The following is a 20,831-nucleotide window of genomic DNA, read 5'->3' as shown; positions in this document are numbered from 1 at the left end:
CTTTTTTAATGGGCCAAAAGACAATAGTGATAAGAATTCTCTTTCCAGCAAAAATGTCCTCCTGAATGAATACAAAGTAGAGATGTTTTCACACAGACAAAATCTCTGAGATTCCATCACTATCAAGTCCACGCTTAAAGAAATGCTGATGATCCTGATGACATTCCTATAGTTAGAAAAACTATGATCTCAGATTGAAGCATGTACATGGAAGAAGAAATTAACAACCATGGAAAGGGCTAGTATGTAAATATGTACATTAAATTGAGATACTGAGGAATCAGGAACAGGACCAAATTTAAAGTATTTATTTGTAGTCTTCAAAAATTAACTAGTGAGAGAAAATATCAGAGAATTTTGTCACCTGTTTGAAGTGCTATTTATACACTAGTTTTCTTTATATTGGTATCTTAGCAACATTTTCTATAATGTCATAGACAAATGAAGGCAGAACCCCATGTTTGTACAGAATAAGAAAGGGTTGGTGATTTTTTTTTTTCTGTTTTGTCCATTGTTTGAGAGAAGTTGGTAACTTCAGAAATTTGTGAACAGTGACACTGAAAGATTATTACTCACAGGTGAAGGTTTCAACTGAGTTGAAGGTACAAAAGAAACAAATAAATAAAAAGGGACCAAAAAGAATATGTTCTGGATGGTCAGGAAAGGCCAGTTACACATTGCATTGCTATCCCCTAGTTTCTAAAACTGTTGTTAGGGATCAAAATATGTAATAGTGTGTTTGGCCATTGATACAAGGATCAATTCTCATTTGTGTTTAAAGAAATCATGCTAAAAAATTCTGACAGAAGTTTTAATATTAGTTCTCATGTGTCCTGAGGTACTCAAAACTAAAGATGTGTTCTGGAAGCATCTTTGGCTATTATGACCATGTGTATTTGAGTAAGGCTGTTCATCAAAAGCATTATATATCTTATTAAACCTTTCTTTCTACTATTTAAGAATAGGATTTTTAAAAAATAATTTGTTTAAAGATTTTATTTATTTGTTAGAGAGAGAGTGTGCAAGAGAGCACAAGCAGGACTGGGGCAGAGGGAGAAGCAGACTCACCACTGAGCAGGGTGCCAGAAATGGGGGTCGATCACAGGACACTGGGATCATGACCTGAGCCAAAGGCAGATGCGTAACCACTGAACCACCCCCAGGAATAGGATTGTTAGGTCAAGCTATTTTTACATGATTTGTATATCACTAAAATAGATTGAAAATGGAAACATTAAAATTCTGTAGTTTTATGAACTCTTCATGAATGTCATTCATATATAGAATAATCTTTAAAAAGTGATATATCCTCATCACTTTAGAAACTGAATGGGAAAGGTGCCTCCTTATTTTCTATATATTTAATAATCTCATCATTTTCTGTTTTTTCATTTATTATTATTGAGAATAACAGGAAAGTAGGAAAAATAGTATAAGGAACTCCCATGTACCCATCAGTCAGGGTTGTTATTATCAGCTCATACTCAACTTTGTTTCATCCATACCCTCACCTACTACTTCCTCAACATCCATCTCAAATATCTCAAGGCAGATCACAGACACCATAATTTTATGTGTAAATATTTCATAATGTATCTTTAACAGAAAAGAGACTCTTTTTAACATAACAATATAAGTAGCTTTCTTATATTACAAAATAATAATTATTCCAGAATTAGAGTTCCTGTTAACATGACTGTCTCATGAGCTTGTGTTTCTATATGTGTATGTGTGCTAAATAAACACACACAGATAAGCACATATGTATGTGTATACAAATGTGTGTTAATCCTCTTCCACCATGACAGTCATAATTTCAAACATCGTTTTTCGGGATCTCTTATATCCCAAAATATATTTCTTTTTGAAATATTTATTTATTTATTTATTTGAGAGAGAGAGAGAGAACGCATGCACAATCATGCGTGTGTGTGAGCGGGGTGAAGAGCAGAGGGAGAAAGAGAGAATCTCGAGCAGACTCTCCACTGAGTGCAGAGTCCAACTTGGGACTTGATATCATGACCCTAAGATCATGGCCTGAGCTGAAGAAATCAAGAGTCGGACTCTTCATTGACTGAGCCACCCGGGCGCGCCTCTTATCTCCCAAGGTGTAATAAGGGGTATTACCTGGATTAAAACTCTTTCATATCTAGTAAGCGTAGGAAACTTAGATTAAATACACTTTAAGAAGTTTCTTTAATCCGGAATTTCCCTGAGCTTTTAATATGCTAAAATGTCCTGTGAAACTCTGAAAGCAGTTACGGTATATGGAATTAATTATAGTTAAATAACCTCCAAAGTACATTTTTGTGTATTTATTTTTGAAGCATTACCAATCAATGACATTTTACTCGATAGGACTTTTTGCTGGATCTAAAGCATTAGGGAGTTTCTGACCATATATTTACATAACTTGGATTTTTTTTTAATAGAAATTTCAGGTTCAAATTTCAAAACCTGAGGCAGTATTTCTCAAAGTGTGGTCCCTGGACTAAGTACATCAAAATCAGCTTTTAGAATGGCCTGTTAAATATCCATATTCTCCATTTCCTTCACAGGCCTCCAGAATTAGTATTTCTGGTAGGAGTCAAGGAATTCGCATTTTTAACATGTTCTCTGAGAAGCTGTTATGCATGCTAAAACGTTTAAATTACTAGACTAGAATTTCTACAAATACCTAAGGAATTTGCGAGAAGAATGAAATGATACTGAATGAAAAGGAACAGCTATCTCTATTTTAAGAGAAAGAGTTTAAAAAGTTTCAAAGTTTCACAGATGATAGTATTTAGCAGAGTTTACTTCTTTCCTTTCTAATTTGTTATACTTCAGGCCCTAAGATGTCACTTATCCATAAAAAACAAGAAATGCTTCCGTATTAATCACGAGCTTCATGTTATTACACCTACTCTACCAGTATATATGGACGTCCAGGAAAGGAGTAGAGTAGATACGTGTATATACATTCCTCTGCTCCCTGAGACTGATTTGAATAGTTTGAAAAAAAAAAAAAAATCTCTGCTATTACCATTTCTTAAGAGTTTAAGTGTTTGCACAGGAGGACTCTTTAATGAACTAAGGCACAGTCCTTGTTCTTTTCCTAAAATAGCATCGAAGATTCTGTATATTTCTGCCGCACAAGAACCACTCTTCCATTCTCCACGAGTGTGATTTTTGTCTCTGTGGGGTATCCACTTCGAGTTCTGAGCCCGGAGCTATGCGTGGTTGTAGAAGAGAACGCTTGAGGGAAGCAATCAGCAGCCTTGTGGGTCTTGCGGAGCCGCCCACACAGGATTAGGACAGGTCTGCGTGCGGTGTGGCGAGAGGATACAGTAGTTAAAAGATTCCTTGCCCAAGCACCCGCTTACCTACACAGAGTACTCATGGGGAACTAAGCTCAGATAATCATGTCTCCCCTTCTTTTGGATAAAAAGTCGACTGTCCTTGAAGCTAGTTCTTTCTGTGTGTAATCTATTTTTTCACCCTACAGATACTGCTATGTCTTTATACCATCGCCTCTGCCTCCTACTTTCAATGCTTCCCATTTTCTGTCGGCAAAAAGAATAGGTTCCTTAACATGTCATCCAGGACTGGCTTCATCGGTGTGTGGCTCAGTGACACAGGACCCTGTGCTGAGAAACGCCCCATTTTGGCATATCACCTTGATGTCACTGTCTTGAAGTTCTTAGTCCTCTTGTCTCTGAAGTTGTGCTCTGTCGGTGCAGTCCGATGGGACCGCGGAGCATGCTTGTGAGCAGAGGGGATATGCTGGGGGGTAGCACGTGCACCCGCTTATGACGCCACCCCAGCAGCCCACGTGCAAACAGGCTCAGGCCCCTTCACCAAAAAGACAGAGTCCACGCGCAGGAGTCGGTACCATGTACCAGGACCATGTGCCTCGTGACAGGAGTGGTGAGGCCCTGAGAAGGTGGGCCCATCAGGACCTGGGAGCAGACTGGTGGCCCTGAAGGTCACAACAGCCCAGAAGCTTCCGTGGCTGGCTGCAAGTGTCTCAGGAGAACAAGGGACTCAGAAAGTGGCCAGTGCTGGTATCTAATGTGAAGGGACCACTTGCCCAACTGTCCCCAGCGTCTGTGCATGTGATCTCTGTGACGTGTGCAGAAATAGTAATTCTTCAACCTGAGCACCAAGACAGGAACTGCCAGGGTTCAGGCAGTAAACTTTGTCAGTAAAGACATAAAATAAAAGCCTGCGCGTGAGCATCGCAATGAGGCACCACACAAAGTTATTCACATTCTTCAAAGAGTTTAGCGTACATGGTTTTTAAAATTTGTCCAGCATTGCATTGCGAATATCCAGAGGCTTAGAAACAGAAATTAAATTTAAAGATTTTTTTCCACTCAATGGAAAAGAACACCATTTTTAGAAGAAGCTCCAGGTGAACCAATTATTAATGAGTGTTTCCTTGTAATTGAAGATAAGGCGATAGAATGCATAAATAGGCATTTTGGATTATACGCAAGTCATTAAGCCACTTTCAGTTTCTTGTAAGGCCTCAGAAGTTACAGAGTATGTCAGAAGAACATTGTAGTTCCATTGTTTAAATGTACTTTTAAAATTTAATTCAGACTTACACGTCTGGATTTGTATGAAGAGTTAAATCTTCTAGAAAAAAAAATCGTTCTGTGGAATTACCAGCGCTAGATATTCTAAAATTTGTATTTCAACATAATTTATCAGACTGTATTCTAGTGTTGTCACATCCTATAAACTACTCTTTACCGTTCAGTAACAGTTATATCAGCAGAAAAAGATCCTTTCCAAAATCAAAAATTATTGAAAAATATTTGTGATTTTACATTCCAACTGATGCCAGTTACATCAATTGAAAATGAAGTTGCTTAAAACAAATTCCAGTAAGTAAATTTACAGAAATGTGAGAAAAATCTTAGAGCAAGCAAGATAGAACTTTAATAAGGCATTATTTCATGTATTATATAAAACTGACACCAAAAATATATTTTTTGCAATTTGCAAGTTTATGCTGTGACTCATGTATCACCATTACTTTTACATTTTATAAGTTATGCCACATTTCTAAAGCAAGTTGCTTTATGTTTAATATCTTTAAGAGAACTTCTTTATTTTTTGACCAAAGTACCCCGCATTTTCATTTCACATTGCGACCCACAGATTATGTAGCTGATCCTAAAGATATCTCAGTTATGTCTTTTACTGTGACTATCACCCAGCTTCCTGTTTCCCATCTTCACTCTTGTGTTATACTCTAATAATAGGATTTCCAGCAAAACGACTGCTCTCCATCTGCCATCCATGTTTCTTCTTCACACAGACCCTTTGTAAATGTGCCTACCTGTCATGGACATTGATATCCTTCCCCCATCTGCCATCTTTGCCTAGCTAATTCCTATTTGCCTTTTATCCTCAGCCAAAATAACTTTTTTTCAATAAACTGACCCCGCAGGGTCCCCCACTTTAATGGGGTCATTTACTTCTAATATATGACACTTATCATAGCTGTAACTACATATCCATTAATATGATTTGATTAGTGTCAGCTTCTCTCTTTAGACTTAAATCTCTATGAAGGCAGGCATTGTATGATTTGTATTTGATGTTGTTGTTGTTTTTTCCTCCTGACAGATGGCTGGAATTTGGTAGGTGCTCAGTAAAACACTAGTTTATAAATGAATTAACTAGTGATGACATCTAAACATTGGAAATTATAATAACAAATATTTCTTATTCATGAATTCTTAGTCATTATTATTATACTACCAATGAGCTATGTATGCAGGGAATGATTTGTCTAACTTTGCTACTTTGTGGTGCCATAAATGGAAGGAGTTGCTGTCATTTTTAATGTTTGAAAATTACTTTAATTGCATGATCTAAAACTTTAAATCAGAGCAGTTTCGCACTAACACATCCAATTAGTCAACTCATCCTCCCATAAATGTAAATAAGACATTCGCAATACATTCTTTTTCCCAAAAACTACAAGAAGAAAAATATTTTTCCAATTCGAAAAAGTGTTCTTGAAACCCTTACTCTAGGGGAGAGAAGTGAAGAAGGCTTGGAATTAGGAATGGTTGTAGTCCACAAAAATCATTCTTCAAACTTTTCTCCAAAAATAATTAGAAAGTGTATATATTTCATATAGTGAAGAGCATTTTTAAATTATGCAAACATAAAAAATAAATAAGTTACCTAAACATAAAGATATACCTGATGTCGGTTGAGTTCAATTTTCTGCATTATATGCAGAAATATAAAATGTGCTTTTATTTTATCAATATGTACCTTAAAACTCAAGATTATTAGTTTCTACAGGGTTAAACTTTATCTCACAAATGATCTTTAGAGAAAGAGATTCTCCAGGTTCTCATTTCACTGTTTTGAAACTTATTTATGTACAGTATTTTTTCAGTATAATTTGCCTAAGCTCCTAATTCTTAAATGTAAATTCCTTAAGATGTATTTTATTTTAGTAAAATAGTGCCTATCTGAATCCAAACGTATGCCCAGGGCTTCTTTGTGTTTATTGATTTTCCCCTTTCAGTCAATTATAAACCTTCTAAAATAAAAAACTATTCATTTTGTTATGAGAAAAAAAATATATATATATATAGTCAGATAGGATCTATCACTATGAGTCTCTTTTAATCAGAGAAATATAGGACTCTCGAGTCCAACTAGAACACTTTTGGAAATGACCTTTGAAACTCTGGTCAGTGAAATGCTAGGACTTATGGAACAGTGGTTGACACTATGACTGATATTTCTAATGGGAAGTGTTTTATGATAAATGTAGAATTCTAGCCTTGGAAAATCTGGGTAAGAGAGGAACGATATACATCTTTCCCCTTCACATTGTGTCTTTAGATAAAATAGAAAATTATTATCAGAGCTATGTCAGATATGGGATAGATATTATATTCACACCAGTAAATATATACTTGTGATTATAAATCTCTATATAAAATATTGTATTTAAGATCTTAATGGCATTATTTTTCTCATAGTGTACAAAATTAACGCAGACTAAAGCTGCAACCAGTACGTGGATTATAATGTTGCACCTAGAACTTCAGAATAAAAAAAAAAAAAACAATAAAAACTGTGTGGTGCATTTTTCATGTATGGAATACTATCTTTTGAAGTCCACAGTTTTCTATCACCTATTTATTTTTATATAAAATATGAGTAAAACTATCCTTTTATTATAAGTAATAAGCTATACTGATTAATGGAGACATATTTGAAAAAAGGGGAATAGAATTATTCATATGGAATATAGTAGAACTCCAAGTTATATTTATACAATTTCAAGCAATTGCAAAGGCACGTAAAATATGTATTTTGCTGCCATATGTCATATTTTAAAAGTTTTTTCTAATAATAATATTTTTTCTCAACAGAGAGGACTGTTATTACCATTCCACCTTCCAAAATGGACGTTACAGTTGGTGAGAGTATAGTCCTACCATGCCAGGTGTCCCATGACCCATCCATTGAAGTTGTATTTATATGGTCTTTCAATGGAGATGTCATAGACTTAAAAAAAGGAGTGGCTCATTTTGAAAGGATTGGAGGAGTAAGTTGATGAAATTTTCAAGTACTTACTAAGATAAATCAAGTCTTTCACATAAATCAACATTTTTCTTAAATATTCTCCCCATATTTATTTGCATGAATAACCACTGTCTGTTTCTGATGCTGCATCTGTTTTTGTTTTATTTTGTTTACTGTATTTCATACAAATGCTTGTGTTCTAGATGCAATTATAATAGAGGGGATAGGGAAAGGGATCATATATGAGGGATCATACAATGATACTGGTATATCTCCTAATTTCAGAGTTGTCTCATATTTAATATTTATCCAGCAGTTAAAAAAAAAAATGGGACCTGCTGGGAATTATTGTATTTTTATCCCCCTTTCATTTTCTATCTGCAGGAATCTGTTGGGGATTTGATGATAAGGAATATTCAGTTAAATCATTCAGGAAAATACCTATGCATGGTAAAAACAACTCTAGAAAGTTTATCTGCTGTAGCTGATATCATTGTTAGAGGTGAGCATAACGGTGAAAATAAATGAGCCATTATTTATTCAAGCCAGAAATGTTAATAAGAGGTAAATCTTTGAATAACCAACCACATCATGATAAAGAAGTGAGATAAAAATATAGATTTTTTTTATTTTCTAAACTTTAAGACTCCAGGGCATATGTAGTATAGATATCGATATTGAATTGAGTAGATTTTGTGTATTTATAAGAAAAGGTCAGACTCATTGTGCAGTGTCAGTCCCTAAAAGCTAGGCATGCCTTCTATTTATAATAAACCATACTCATCAGAACAGGGTCAAAGTCATCTATTCCTATAGATCTCCATATAAACTGCATTTACTTTAGTTACCTTTTGAAAAAGGACCATATTAAAGTTGTTTTCAATTTTTGAGACTAGCTCCCTGACGGATGATAATCAACCATTCCATGATTGGAATTTTCTTTCTTTTTTTTTCTTAAGACTAAGTGGGGAGGGAGAGAATCTTAAGCAGGCTCCACGCCTAGCACAGAGCCCAATGTGAGACTGTCTCACAACCCTGAAATCATGACCTGAGCTGAAATCAAGAGTTGGTCGCTTAACTGACTGAATTTTCTAATCTTCAAAGGAAGATTTCTAAATTAGTCTCTCACCATGTAAACTGAATTAATAAAGCTTTATCTCAAATAATTTGCTAAAAGTACATTACATTCAATATTTTATTTTTTAAGTATACCGATAAGAATAAACTGCCCCATCTCAAATCAATGAATTTAATAATTTTCAATATAGTTATCATCAAACATATTTTTCAAGGTCCACCAGGTCCCCCTGAGGATGTAAGAGTGGAACACATTTCCAGTACTACTTCTCAACTAAGCTGGAGACCAGGCTCAGATAATAATAGTCCCATTCAAATATTTACTGTTCAGGCTCGGACACCATTTTCTGTGGGTTGGCAGGCTGTTTCAACTGGTAAGTGACACCAATGTTTTCAGGTGGTTTTTCTAAAACAGATGTATTTGATTGATTGATTGGTGGATTGATGTTAAGTAGTGCCAGTTTTGATGCCTTAAGTACCCTCTTTTTTAGTTCCAGAAATTCTCAGTGGTAAGACATACAATGCAACAGTGGTTGGTTTGAGTCCTTGGGTGGAATATGAATTTCGCGTTGTTGCTGGGAATAGCATTGGGATTGGAGAACCAAGTAAAGCATCAGAACTGTTAAGAACCAAAGCATCGGGTAAGATATTAGTGTCTTCTAAAACACGTGGAAGATCCTTTATGGTATCATTCTTAAAGCATACAAGTAAGATGTATTTTTATGGGTCTTATAGTATTTTGGGTCCCAAGCCAGAGGCAGGAAACCAGCAGCTTTCATTTTCACATTTTTATGTGTCCAAAGTAGGGAGTATTTTCTCCTAAATATAAGTTCAATAAGAGATGATGATAGCTAAGCAGGCATGTCAAAAATAAGAGTTTTTCAGAAGTTGTCCTCTCATCTCATCAATTTTCTAGCCAAACTCCAACAGAGAATCTGTAGATTTGTACATGCAAATGAGTTACTGCTTGTTTCATTAAATGTTGTAGCCAAGAATTAATTGAGACTCTGTAGGTGCAATCAGCCACATATTTCCATCTATTTCTCAACTCTGACCTAGTTGCAGCTTCATTGAGCAATAGTATAAATTCTTTCCCATGCAAATGAGGTAAATCCTAAGCTCATTTAACAGAAGCACTAATTGAGCATCAGTTGGTTCACTGAACAGCAAAATATAAGTGGAACCTGGCTCAGAAATCACTCCTTCTTAAGCTTTTTTCTGTGGATCCTCTTTGTTCTTCTCTTAAACTTTACATCCAGGGTAACATGTGATCTGCTTCTGCATGCAGCTACAAAGTTCACGTTCTTATTCAGTCGTATAAATGAGGGATTGCTCTGTTGTCTCTGGCTTAGCTTAACAAGCACAAAGTACGTCAATGAAGTGCACAACTGTCAGATACCATTAAGTCTCTTTTCAAATTCAAGATAATGTAAGTATTTTCATTATAGGATTGGGACTGAAAAACAAAATAGTTTACTGTAAGATCTTAAATGAGATCATCCTAGAAGTTTAGAGCTGAGAGGAGAGTCCTTTATTTTACAGAAGAGGAGAAGGATGACCAGGAGCTTAGCTGAATGTTTTGGACAGAGTCAGGATTTGAGCTCAGACCTTCAGACTTGGGCACTGGCATTCTCCATAACCAGGGGTCTTAACCTAGATGAGCAAGAGATTGGCATAAAGAAATGTATAAATATAGAAAGTCCCAGACCTTACCATAGACTGGCTGGAGGAGAATCTCTGTGGTGGCCTATGACTCACTGTTACCTTGAGTTTTAGGCTGTCTTTTTACAGCTGATTGATATCATGGTAGCTTTGGGCAGAGTTGACTCTAACTATAAAGTTTTACAGTAAAGAGTGTGTACTGCCTTCTATTAACCACTAACATTCTTGTTTCAGTAGCAAGATGAGACCTGGTGTTCATAATACTTATCCCAAGTTTCCAAATCATACCGGTGTGTCCTTTTTTTTCCCCCCTATAGCTTCTTCTCAATATGGTTTTAGGTTTAGTATGTTTCATTTGAAAAAGAAATTTTAAAAAAAGGAATTTTGTTGCCCAGACTATTGGAAGCTTTGTAGAGAGTGAATAAAAGTATAATTTAAAATAATTTCTTTATGTATCTACACGCTGTAATGGTCCTGGAAAAGTGTCACTCTAAGTTGCCAAGTACCAGAAATCCTGCAGCTGTAGAACCCACACGGATTTATGTGTTTTTGGCCAAAGACCATAGAAGACTTAAAAAATAGGGTGTAGGTACAAGGCAATCTTTTAAATTCATTGTGAAGATCAAAGCAGATAAAGGGCAAATTTGAATATGAAAATGGGTAATGTCTGATAGGTGCTATTATTAAGAAGAACAATTAGACTCATATCACTATGTTGTTTATAAAGTTAAACATCTGCATCAAATGGCAATAGTTAAAGTAAGTTTTCTAAATTTGTCTGACTGGTCTCCACAGTGGGAGAAAATTTTGAAATGGACAATTAAATATTATGTATTATAATTCCTGTCTATCAGTCAGCAAACATACCCGGGCACTTCCACCCCCACCTCTGGATCTTGATCAAAAATGGCCAAACTAGGTAGTTATGTGTAAATTCATTCTTTAAAAAATATATCATGCAGATTTATTCATTATCACAGATTTAAGATGCATCTGCCATTATTTCATGAAAAGGATTACATTTCAGTACTTCCACATATATAAAGTAAAGCCCCATTCTGATTTTATACTACAAGACCAACACATACTCTCATCAGTTTTGTAATTTACCTCAAATTACCCATTATTTGTCATATCAGTCCTCTTAACAGTATATGTGAAGGGCATAATTGTTTTCTTGTTCATAAAAATGGTCAGTGTCTGGAACATTCTTAGAGTCGTGGAGTTAAACAGAGAAAATCACCTCTGTTACATCCCTGACAGGGGTCCATCTTCTTAGCTGGCAAGTGAAAGGTTAGAGGAAAAGTCCTTCCTGTTCCATACTGAGAGAATGTGAGATTCAAACACAGAGTTATAATAACAAGAATTTATATACTTACATATTTTTAAGAATGCATTTTTAAATGTTAAATTCTCTTGATGACTAAAAAAAAGAGAAAACTCGTTTTAGTTTGTTTATTAAAAAAAGAATTAATTAATAGACTGCCTCGGTAACTTGTTTACAGCACAACTGTATAATTAGGCACTAAATCAGCAATGTCACTGTTACCATCTGAATGGAACATCATTTTGCCAATTAGTAGATGATGCATAATAATGTCAAATACACGATGTTACTCGATTTTTAATTAATTTTGGAGCCAGGGTGCTCATGTATCAAACACAACTGTGTCCTCTCTCTGAGAAATTTGGATATGTGTAAACATAATTTATGTTCATTAAAAATGCAAGACTCTCACAATGTGCAGCATGAGATTTTGAAAGGTGAAATCTAAAAACAAAATTCTTCCTGATGAAGATGTACTTTAATAATTGCCATCCCACATTTCTCTTGGTTGCTTTCAGTCCCTGTTGTGGCACCAACAAACATCAATGGAGGTGGAGGAAGTCGGTCGGAACTCGTCATTACGTGGGAGGTAATTTTCTGTCCAACTGAGTTATTTTGAAAGAAAAAGATCTAGTTGGCCAGGAAGAATACTGAAAAACAAAAAGATTTATTTGATCACTACTGAGAATATATAAAAATACACGGTAAGAAAGACTCCTGATGATGAAATTACTTAGAGGAGGTATTAGAAACTTTTATTTCTACTAACGTGAGAGAGTATAACTAACTCAACACAATTCTCTCCCAAATTAAAAAAAAAACAGCTTCATGGTCTATTGAAGGTTTATCAGTAGCATTTCAACTGTTAATTGATGGACCAGACATTTTTGTATTTTTATCTCTGGAACTATTTTCTTGCACATGAGTTGGACTCAGTAGAGTGCAGGTGGAAACAATTCTTTTCCTATCACTATTCTTTAAACACTTCCCTGAATCCAGACAAAAACTTGGGCAGATGGCATAGCTTTTATGGTTCTTATTCTTACAAATTAACATATAGGCTCATCTTTATACTTATTAAAAAATTTAGCCTTCTTTATTATCACAAACTTTAGACTTTTCTCCAACCTAATGTTTCTCGTTTCCAGTAGCTTGGGCTTGCGTCAGTCTAAGGATTCCACAGTGTGAGAGGGAATGTGTAGTCAGTTCTTTATCTGGTCTCCATTCTGCTTTTGAATTTTCCTCCCCTACTCCCTATGGTACCTCTTGCTCCTCCAGAGTTGTGGTGCGTTTGGACTGAGAGAGGAGGATGAGTACTGAACAGGTTCTGATTGCTAGTACATTTGTAATTTGACTTTGGTGTACTCTACAAGTGGCAAATGGCCAGACACTGATATTTTTTTTTATTAAGTTTTTAATTTTGATTCCAGCCGAGTTAACATACATGTTATATATTAGTTGAAGTTGTATGGTGTCGTGACCCAGCAATTTATGCATTACTTAGCGCTCATCATGCTTTAATCCCCATCACCTGTTTCACCCATCCCCCAAATCCACTTCCTTTCTAGTAACCATCAGATGCTGTTATTTTATAGGGTAGTTGTTTTTTGTTTGGTTTTGCTTTTTGGTTGGGGGATAGGCATCCAGGAGATCCACATTTATCCTCAGCAAACATACTTTTGTTCCCATGTTCAGTGGGAATATAGTGCATACCTGCTTAGCCTCTCTCTTCACTCTGCTACCATGTGTTGTCTGTCCATGGTCTCCTTTAGAAGTATCAGGCATTGTCATTTAAAAGGACCTATCTGTCCCAAATTCCAGAGAGCACATACCAAGTAGTTCTTTGTGAGGCCTCTTCACTGGTTAGGCAGAGAACGAGAAGTGGCCCCATTACTTTCCCTTGGTAGAGGGAAGTGCACAGCTTTTTCTACAACTCTCTCAAAAGAAATATTTTCCTACCCTTCTCTCCCTAAAAAACAAACACTCCTTTGATAGACCATTGTCATAGGGGAGAGGCTAAATTTTGCCTATAAATGGTTTGATGTCTCTCTTTGGAATGCATATCATGTCATACCCTTGTTGTCAGCTTTGAGCCTCAGCTATAACAGATAAAAGAGCCCTGCCCTGTTTCATTGCCTGGGTACATGTTTTTGACATTTTGATAATAACTTTCATACTGCCAAAACATCCACTTCCTCGGACATTTTAATAATACACCTAAGAGCATGATGGCCATGGATGTTTTAATTAAAAATCATCCCAGCTAACATGTACAAAAGGGGTTCTCATTGGGAGGCAGGGTGATTTTATTCCTCAGTAGACATTTTACAATATCTGAGGACATGTTTGATTGTCACAACTGAGTTGGAAGAGTTGTGTTTGGGCAGAGGCCAGCAAAGCTGCTAAACATCCTACAATGCACAGGACAGCCCCTACCACAAGGAATTATCTGGCCCAAAATGTCAATAGTGCTGAGGTTTAGAAACACTGTTGTTGAATAAGAGTACTTCATTGTATCTGTAAGTGATTTTGCAGTAGTAAAAGGTCCATTTTATTTCTTACAAAATTCCATTAAAGATGGAGAGAGAAAGAGTGGTAGTGGTAGTAGCCTCTTTTTATCTGTGAGTAAACTCAGGCACAGAGATGCTGTTTTCTCAAGGTTGTAAATGACAGGGCCAGAAACCAGGCGTAACTACTCTAAAAGTCGTCCTTTCTTCTGGACATCTAGTTTCACATAGACATTGCGAGCCCAGCATAGTGCCTGGAATGTGGCATGGCCGCAGGAGTACCTGTTGGATGGGTGGGTGGTACTGAGAGAGAAGAAACTCTCAGAGGCCTGTGGCAGAGGGGACTACACTCACGGAGCACTTACAGGGCTTCTGAGCTGTTCTGGGCATTTCATGTCACTTAGTCCTCACAGCAATGCTAGGAGGTGGGTAATGTCACTTTCAAGTTTAGAAATGTGACATGGGGGCATGCTGCTTGGTGACTTAGTCCGTTAAGCATCCACCTCTTGATTTCAGCTCAGGTCATGATCTCAGGGTTGTGGGATCAAGCCCACCCACGCCCCCAATAGGACTTCATGCTCAGCGTGAGCCTGCTTGAGATTCTCTCTTCCTCTCCCTCTGCCCCTCTCTGTCCCTGTTCCCACTCTCTGCTCTTTAAAATAAATAAATCTTAAAAAAGATTTGGGTGATGGGCAGTGGAACATTTGAACACAGGACTCTCACTCCATACTCTTTTACTTTGTCCTAAATTTGAATTCCACTTATCCCTACACGATGTCATGGTTCAGGGTAGACGAGAGTCCCTATAGATCTGCCTTAGGCAGTAGGTTAATCAAATTATTCCTGTCCTCTGAACACATTTCCCACAAAACCAGTGACTCCCACATAAGCCTACAAGAGGTTTTCTTTAGTGTAATGGTAAGTAGGTTATTAGGTTATTTATTTCAAAGGCCAAATAAGCATTTCATCATAGTATGTAGGGAATTTTGCTTGATATCATGCACTATTTTTTCTCCTCTAAGGTCAGAAATTACTAAAGGTTAGTAAATAATTTCTTTTGCATGTTCAGTATGTGAGAGGAATGGGAAATCCTGTGTCTACTATTCTTAAAGAGAGGATGTGAGTTTTATATATACACACACACACACACACACACACACACGTATGTATATATATATAATATGTATATTTCCATGATTTATAATGTCCTTTTTTTTATTTAATTTATTTGACAGACAGAAATCACAAGTAGGCAGAGAGGCAGGCAGAGAGAGAGAGGAAGGGAAGCAGGCTCCCTGTTGAGCAGAAAGCCTGATGTGGGGCTCGATCCCAGGGTCCTGGGATCATGACCTGAGCTGAAGGCAGAGGCTTAACCCACTGAGCCACCCAGGCACCCCTATAATGTCCTTTTTTTTAAAGCGGGTTTCTTCAAACCATTACCAAACCTGGCCTGCTCCCTGTTTTCATACACAAATTCCCCTACCGCCACACCCATCCTCTCAGGTGTAAGGTGTTGCTGCTTTCATGCTGTTGTAAGAGACCATGTGTCTCTCGTTGTTTAAAATAGTTACTATCACCTTCTACAGAAAACACTTGTTGGCCTCTGTTAAAAAAAAAAAAATTTAGTCAAAGTCATTTGCTCTGTGTGTTTTTTCTTGGGGTATCAGATATATAGATAGATACTTGCAGAAATTACATTAATGGATGCAGTTTCCCATGTATCACTTACATTTGGCATCACATACATGCAGTTACTGAGCCAAATCCTCTGATACCCAAACTTTTTTAAGGAATAGGTTATGTATATTTAGAAGGCGACGCATACATTAGTTCAAGCCACCAGAAGGCATTTAGGAACTCTTTCAGTTCACTGAAGAAGAGCTACTCTGTTCCAAGCAGTGGGGGGTCCAAAAATACATTTTATAGAAAGGTCTGCATGTTCAGAGGCCAACAGGACAAGATAGTCTTAATCCAGCTTGGAAGAAGGTCAGGGACGGTACCACCCTAGCTTATCAGAACTAGGTTTTGAAAAAGAAACTGAGAGCGGAGAGACCGTTCCAGGACCACGTCACCACTGTTGTAGATAAGATCGTACCTGACGGGCTTTCAAAACTAATGCACAGGGGCGCCTGGGTGGCTCAGTGGGTTAAGCCTCTGCCTTCGGCTCAGGTCATGATCTCAGGGTCCTGGGATCGAGTCCCGCATCGGGCTCTCTGCCTAGCAAGAAGCCTGCTTCCCTCTCTCTCTCTGCCTGCCTCTCTGTCTACTTGTGATCTCTCTCTGTCAAATAAATAAAGTCTTTAAAAAAAAAAAAAAAAACTAATGCACAGCTAATGCCCATTTTAAATTCAGTGAGAATCTACCATTACGCTTTATAGGTGACAACTTCACGGGTCATCCTAGGTTGCTGCTCATGTAAATACACCATGGTATAATCTGCCTGAAATAAATATCCTCCTTGTGTTTTCTCTAGTGCCAAAGTAATGCATATTTTGTGTTTGTTTGTTTGTTTTGCTTTGTTTCCAGCAACCTAGACATGCTATCTAACTTTCGGAATGTAGTAAATGCCAATTCCTTTTTTAAGGGTATCTTTATTCACATCTTATCATAATTTATATTCCCAGGTACTCTCAAGTTTGAGATACTTGTGGTGAATATGTCGTATAAAATATGACTATAAGGTTAGGAATAATAGGATAAAGTACTATGGAGGAAGAGATAAACACCTGTAATGGGAGTTGATATATATATTTTGTAAAGGGTCTGTCAGGGAAAGTATTCAGGCTTCTGGGCCACATGTTCTTTCAGAACATCCAGCCTTGCCATTGTCATCTAAAGCACCCACATACTGTAGATAAATGGACAGTTGTGACTATGCTATTTCCACATCCAGACTGCAGACAAATTTGGCTCTTAGGTCATGGTTTGCTGCCCTTGGTCTAAACCAAAGATTCTGTTCTTAATCTTTACCAACCTTAATAGATTTTAATACCAGAAGAGTTTCTGAATTTCTTTTTTCTACTGAACTCTTCCTTTGCTTAAAGAGGGAGACTTTCGTCCTGACCATCTTAAACAGCTAAATATATATTTTCCATCATTTTCCCCTCTGCGCATATGGGAAGAAAAAACGGAGACCCTAAGTAAGTATCTTCCCCTCTTCCCTTTCTAAACTGTGTACATCAGACTTGGGTCTTTCGTGAGGGAACATCGTGAGAAACGCTAATTGTACTTGACTACCAAAAACTAAAATCCTTCACTTTCTCAGATGAGCCAAACATCTTGATTTAATCTGTGAGCAGAGAAGCATCAAAAAACAGATCAAATACTCTAGCAAGTAGCTTAAGTTCTCATAAATCTCTTCGATTCCACTAAAAATTAACAGTTTTAACTCTGATCTTCCTGTGAAAGTGCTAATACAAGGAAACATCTTCTTTTCCCAGATTTCAGGACCTATATTTTTCTTCCTCTTTTCACTTTCTGTATTTGTTAGACTGTTCCACATGGCCAGAAACAGAGACCCATTCAGGTCATCTCAGTTAATGGGGATTTATTTTAAAGCTATGTGGGAGGTAATGAGGATGAAAAGAAGTCTCAATAACCAGGCAGGCAGGTCAAATAAAGAACTGGAACATCGTTCATCATTGTCTAGAGCACGGTGGCTCTAGTTTGCTGCCAGCCGCTCTGGTCATCGAGCTCCTGCTCCAGTAGTTCCTCATGCTTGCACCTAGTTCTACCTGTTTCCTTTTCTTATGACTTCCTGCTTCACTAACAGCTCCATTCTATCTCTTTTTTATGTGAGTTATGGCTTCCATTTTCTCTTGGCTTCTGCTGCTTCATTGTCCCTCCTGTATTCACTGTATGTTTTCTACTTACAGCCTACTCTAAGTTTATGTAGGATTGCCCCCACCTGTGTTTCATATTCAAACTCTGTAGGGGAGAGGAATTGGCACCAGAACACTGCACAGACAGTGATTAAGATGGGACCATTGATACTGGTGCCCATTGTTGGGTAAGCAGATGTGGTCCAAGTCTCAGGATAATTTGGTACAATGAATGGATATGTATGGGTAAAGGAAGACCTCAGAAAAGGAGTTGTAGGTAGGTGGGACTCAAGCATTAATGTCCTATCAGGTATGCCTTTATTAGTCTATCAAAATTTTTGAAAAAGGAAAGAAAAGATATTTTTCTTTAAGAAGACCTAAATTTTTAGTTTTTTAAATACAACTTTCTTGTAAACAGTTGGAATATTTGTCTAAATTCAAGCATAAATTCATTTTTGTATGTTTATTTTATGTGATTATTTATAATATGTCATATCTGTAGAGTTCTGAAGAACATATATCTGTTTTTGTTTTGTAATTTTAAAAATAATAACTTATTAATAAGTTAAGTTAGTTAAATAATAATAAATTATTTAAAAATAATAAGTTAGAAACTTACAGAATTTGGTCTCTGTGGGAATAAGCAAAGTTTTTTTGTTTTGTTTTTTAAAAAATGTCAGGAAAAGTGCACGCTGATATTACTACTAATGAAGATGTATGTTTAAAAAATACTGAGCAGTCTTTTATGCTTTCCTGTTTGAGTAATATTCTATATTTCTTAAAGCAAATATTATTATATAACGGTTATATTATCTATATAAGAATTTGTTGAAAATTTCATGAAAAAAAAAACACAGCTAGCCTTGAGATAGTTAATAAGTTAATTTTGTGCTGAGTTAAAAATTCATGTCCAAATTATGTTTTAACTTATAAAATATTGCAATCTTCTAAACCACCTTTATTACATTTTATTATTGCAACTTAATGAATAATCATGGAAAGAGATATAAACATGTAAAACCTGTTTTACATTTCCATTTAAATTTTTCATTTATTTATCTGAATATCTTTAATTGGGATCATTTTCCTAATTGTCAGTCCAAATAAAAGTATTATTGTTTTTTCAATGTTTCATTAAACAGGGTTAATATCCGTGTTTGTCTACATTGAAAGAAATGCCAAATAATCAATAAAAATTATAATAGCTCTATAAAATATTTTTGTAAATACTCAGTAATTTATCACTTCTGCCCAAGTCAATTCCAGAAGAACTACAGAATGGAGAGGAATTTGGGTACATCATCATGTTGCGGCCCGTTGGCTCAACAGCCTGGACCAAGGAAAGAGTCCCATCTGTAGAATCATCAAGGTTTGTTTATAGAAATGAAAGCATCACTCCCCTCTCTCCCTTTGAAGTCAAAGTGGGTGTATATAATAATGAAGGAGAAGGATCTCTGAGTACCGTGTCCATTGTCTACTCTGGGGAAGATGGTAAGTTGTGGTCAGCCATGGAATGGTCATAATTGGGCATGTATGCATATTTTGCATTGATTTCCATGAAGATGATTGTGTCTTTTTTTAAATGATAGAACCTCAACTGGCCCCAAGGGGAACTTCTGTCCAGAGTTTTTCTGCTTCGGAAATGGAGGTGTCATGGAATGCTATTGCCTGGAATAGAAACACTGGAAGAGTGTTGGGCTATGAGGTAGTCCACATTAATTTCACTTTTCCTTGTGAATATGCCAGCTAACCACACAGCAGTTCTTGTTCAGCAGCCTATACTACCAACTTAGTTCTTAGCATATAACATTGTATGTCTATAGCTATTGAGGGGAGTGAGCAGCGGGGATCTTTCTAGGTGATCTCAGGCAAGCAAATTAGCAAATGGTAGCCATTTTTAAGGTGACCGAGTGGTTATCTTATTTATTTATTCAAATCACCATCATATTTGTTTCTTGGGGAATAATAAATGTCTAATCCTCAATGATCTTAAACGATAGGAGAATTTTACAGGAAAGCTGTCTTTGAATTGGAGCATGACTTGAATAGATATAGTCATCTTGGAAAGGGCAGTTAAGTGATAAGAAAGAAAACCTAGATTCTCCTTAATCTGTCCTTTGTAGTCTGTATAACATGCAGTAAATCACATTTATGGGCCTTAACTCTCACAGTCAAATGATGAGACTTATCAATTACTTATTACTCTTTAACTTGCAAATCCAGTGACTCCCCAAATGGATAATACATTTATTTTCTTTTGGAGTTAAAATAAATGTACAATTCTAAACTTTCTAAATTTTACTTTGTACTTTTTTTGTTGTTGTTATTGTTTTTAATGCAACTTCTCATCCAAAAAGAAAGTAAAATAAGGAAGGAAGGAAGGAAGGACAGAAGAGAGGGAAGAAGGGGAAAAGGAAAAAAAAAGTTCTATTCATATGATAGGTCTCTCTTCCTACTGTAATCCTGAAATGCCTTACCTCTTATTTGAATCCTATTTATTTCTGGAGTCTCATCTCTAGTCTCCTCTTTTCTTTGAACCCTTCTCTAATCACTCCCTGATGTTGTCTTTCCTCATGTTCCCAGAGAATTTTTTTTTTCCAGTATCACGTCTTTGGAATGCATCTTCTGCTTTTTGTTCATCTTTGTATTCTAACCTCTTAACTAGCAAGCTTTATTCTCTTTTGTCTTTTTCTATGTGCCTAAGTCAGTACTAATGTATAGAAAGAGCTTGATATAAGTTGAATTATTAATTAACCTGTCATTTAAACAACTCTAGAGGAAATGTCAAGGGTAAAACATCATAACTAAAGTCCTTGATTGAAGGTATGAATCTTCTTTTCGTCCAAGTTATTATATACCTTTTGTTAAAGCTGATAACCTTTA

General features: G+C 36.3%; 1 protein-coding gene across 1 annotated transcript in view; it reads left to right on the top strand.

The window, feature by feature from the left end:
• The window catches only part of CNTN6 (contactin 6), a 235,538-nt gene that overhangs the window by 202,100 nt on the left and 12,607 nt on the right, over positions 1-20,831 (top strand). The window contains 7 exon segments of the mRNA XM_047746509.1: positions 7,401-7,576; positions 7,939-8,056; positions 8,847-9,005; positions 9,123-9,272; positions 12,139-12,209; positions 19,205-19,439; positions 19,538-19,653. Of these exon segments, the coding sequence (XP_047602465.1) occupies positions 7,401-7,576; positions 7,939-8,056; positions 8,847-9,005; positions 9,123-9,272; positions 12,139-12,209; positions 19,205-19,439; positions 19,538-19,653 (1,025 nt within the window).

Source organism: Lutra lutra, chromosome 1 (assembly GCF_902655055.1).
Source record: "Lutra lutra chromosome 1, mLutLut1.2, whole genome shotgun sequence".
NCBI classification, from domain to species: Eukaryota; Metazoa; Chordata; class Mammalia; order Carnivora; family Mustelidae; genus Lutra; species Lutra lutra.
This window is presented reverse-complemented; position numbering and strand designations above follow the sequence as displayed.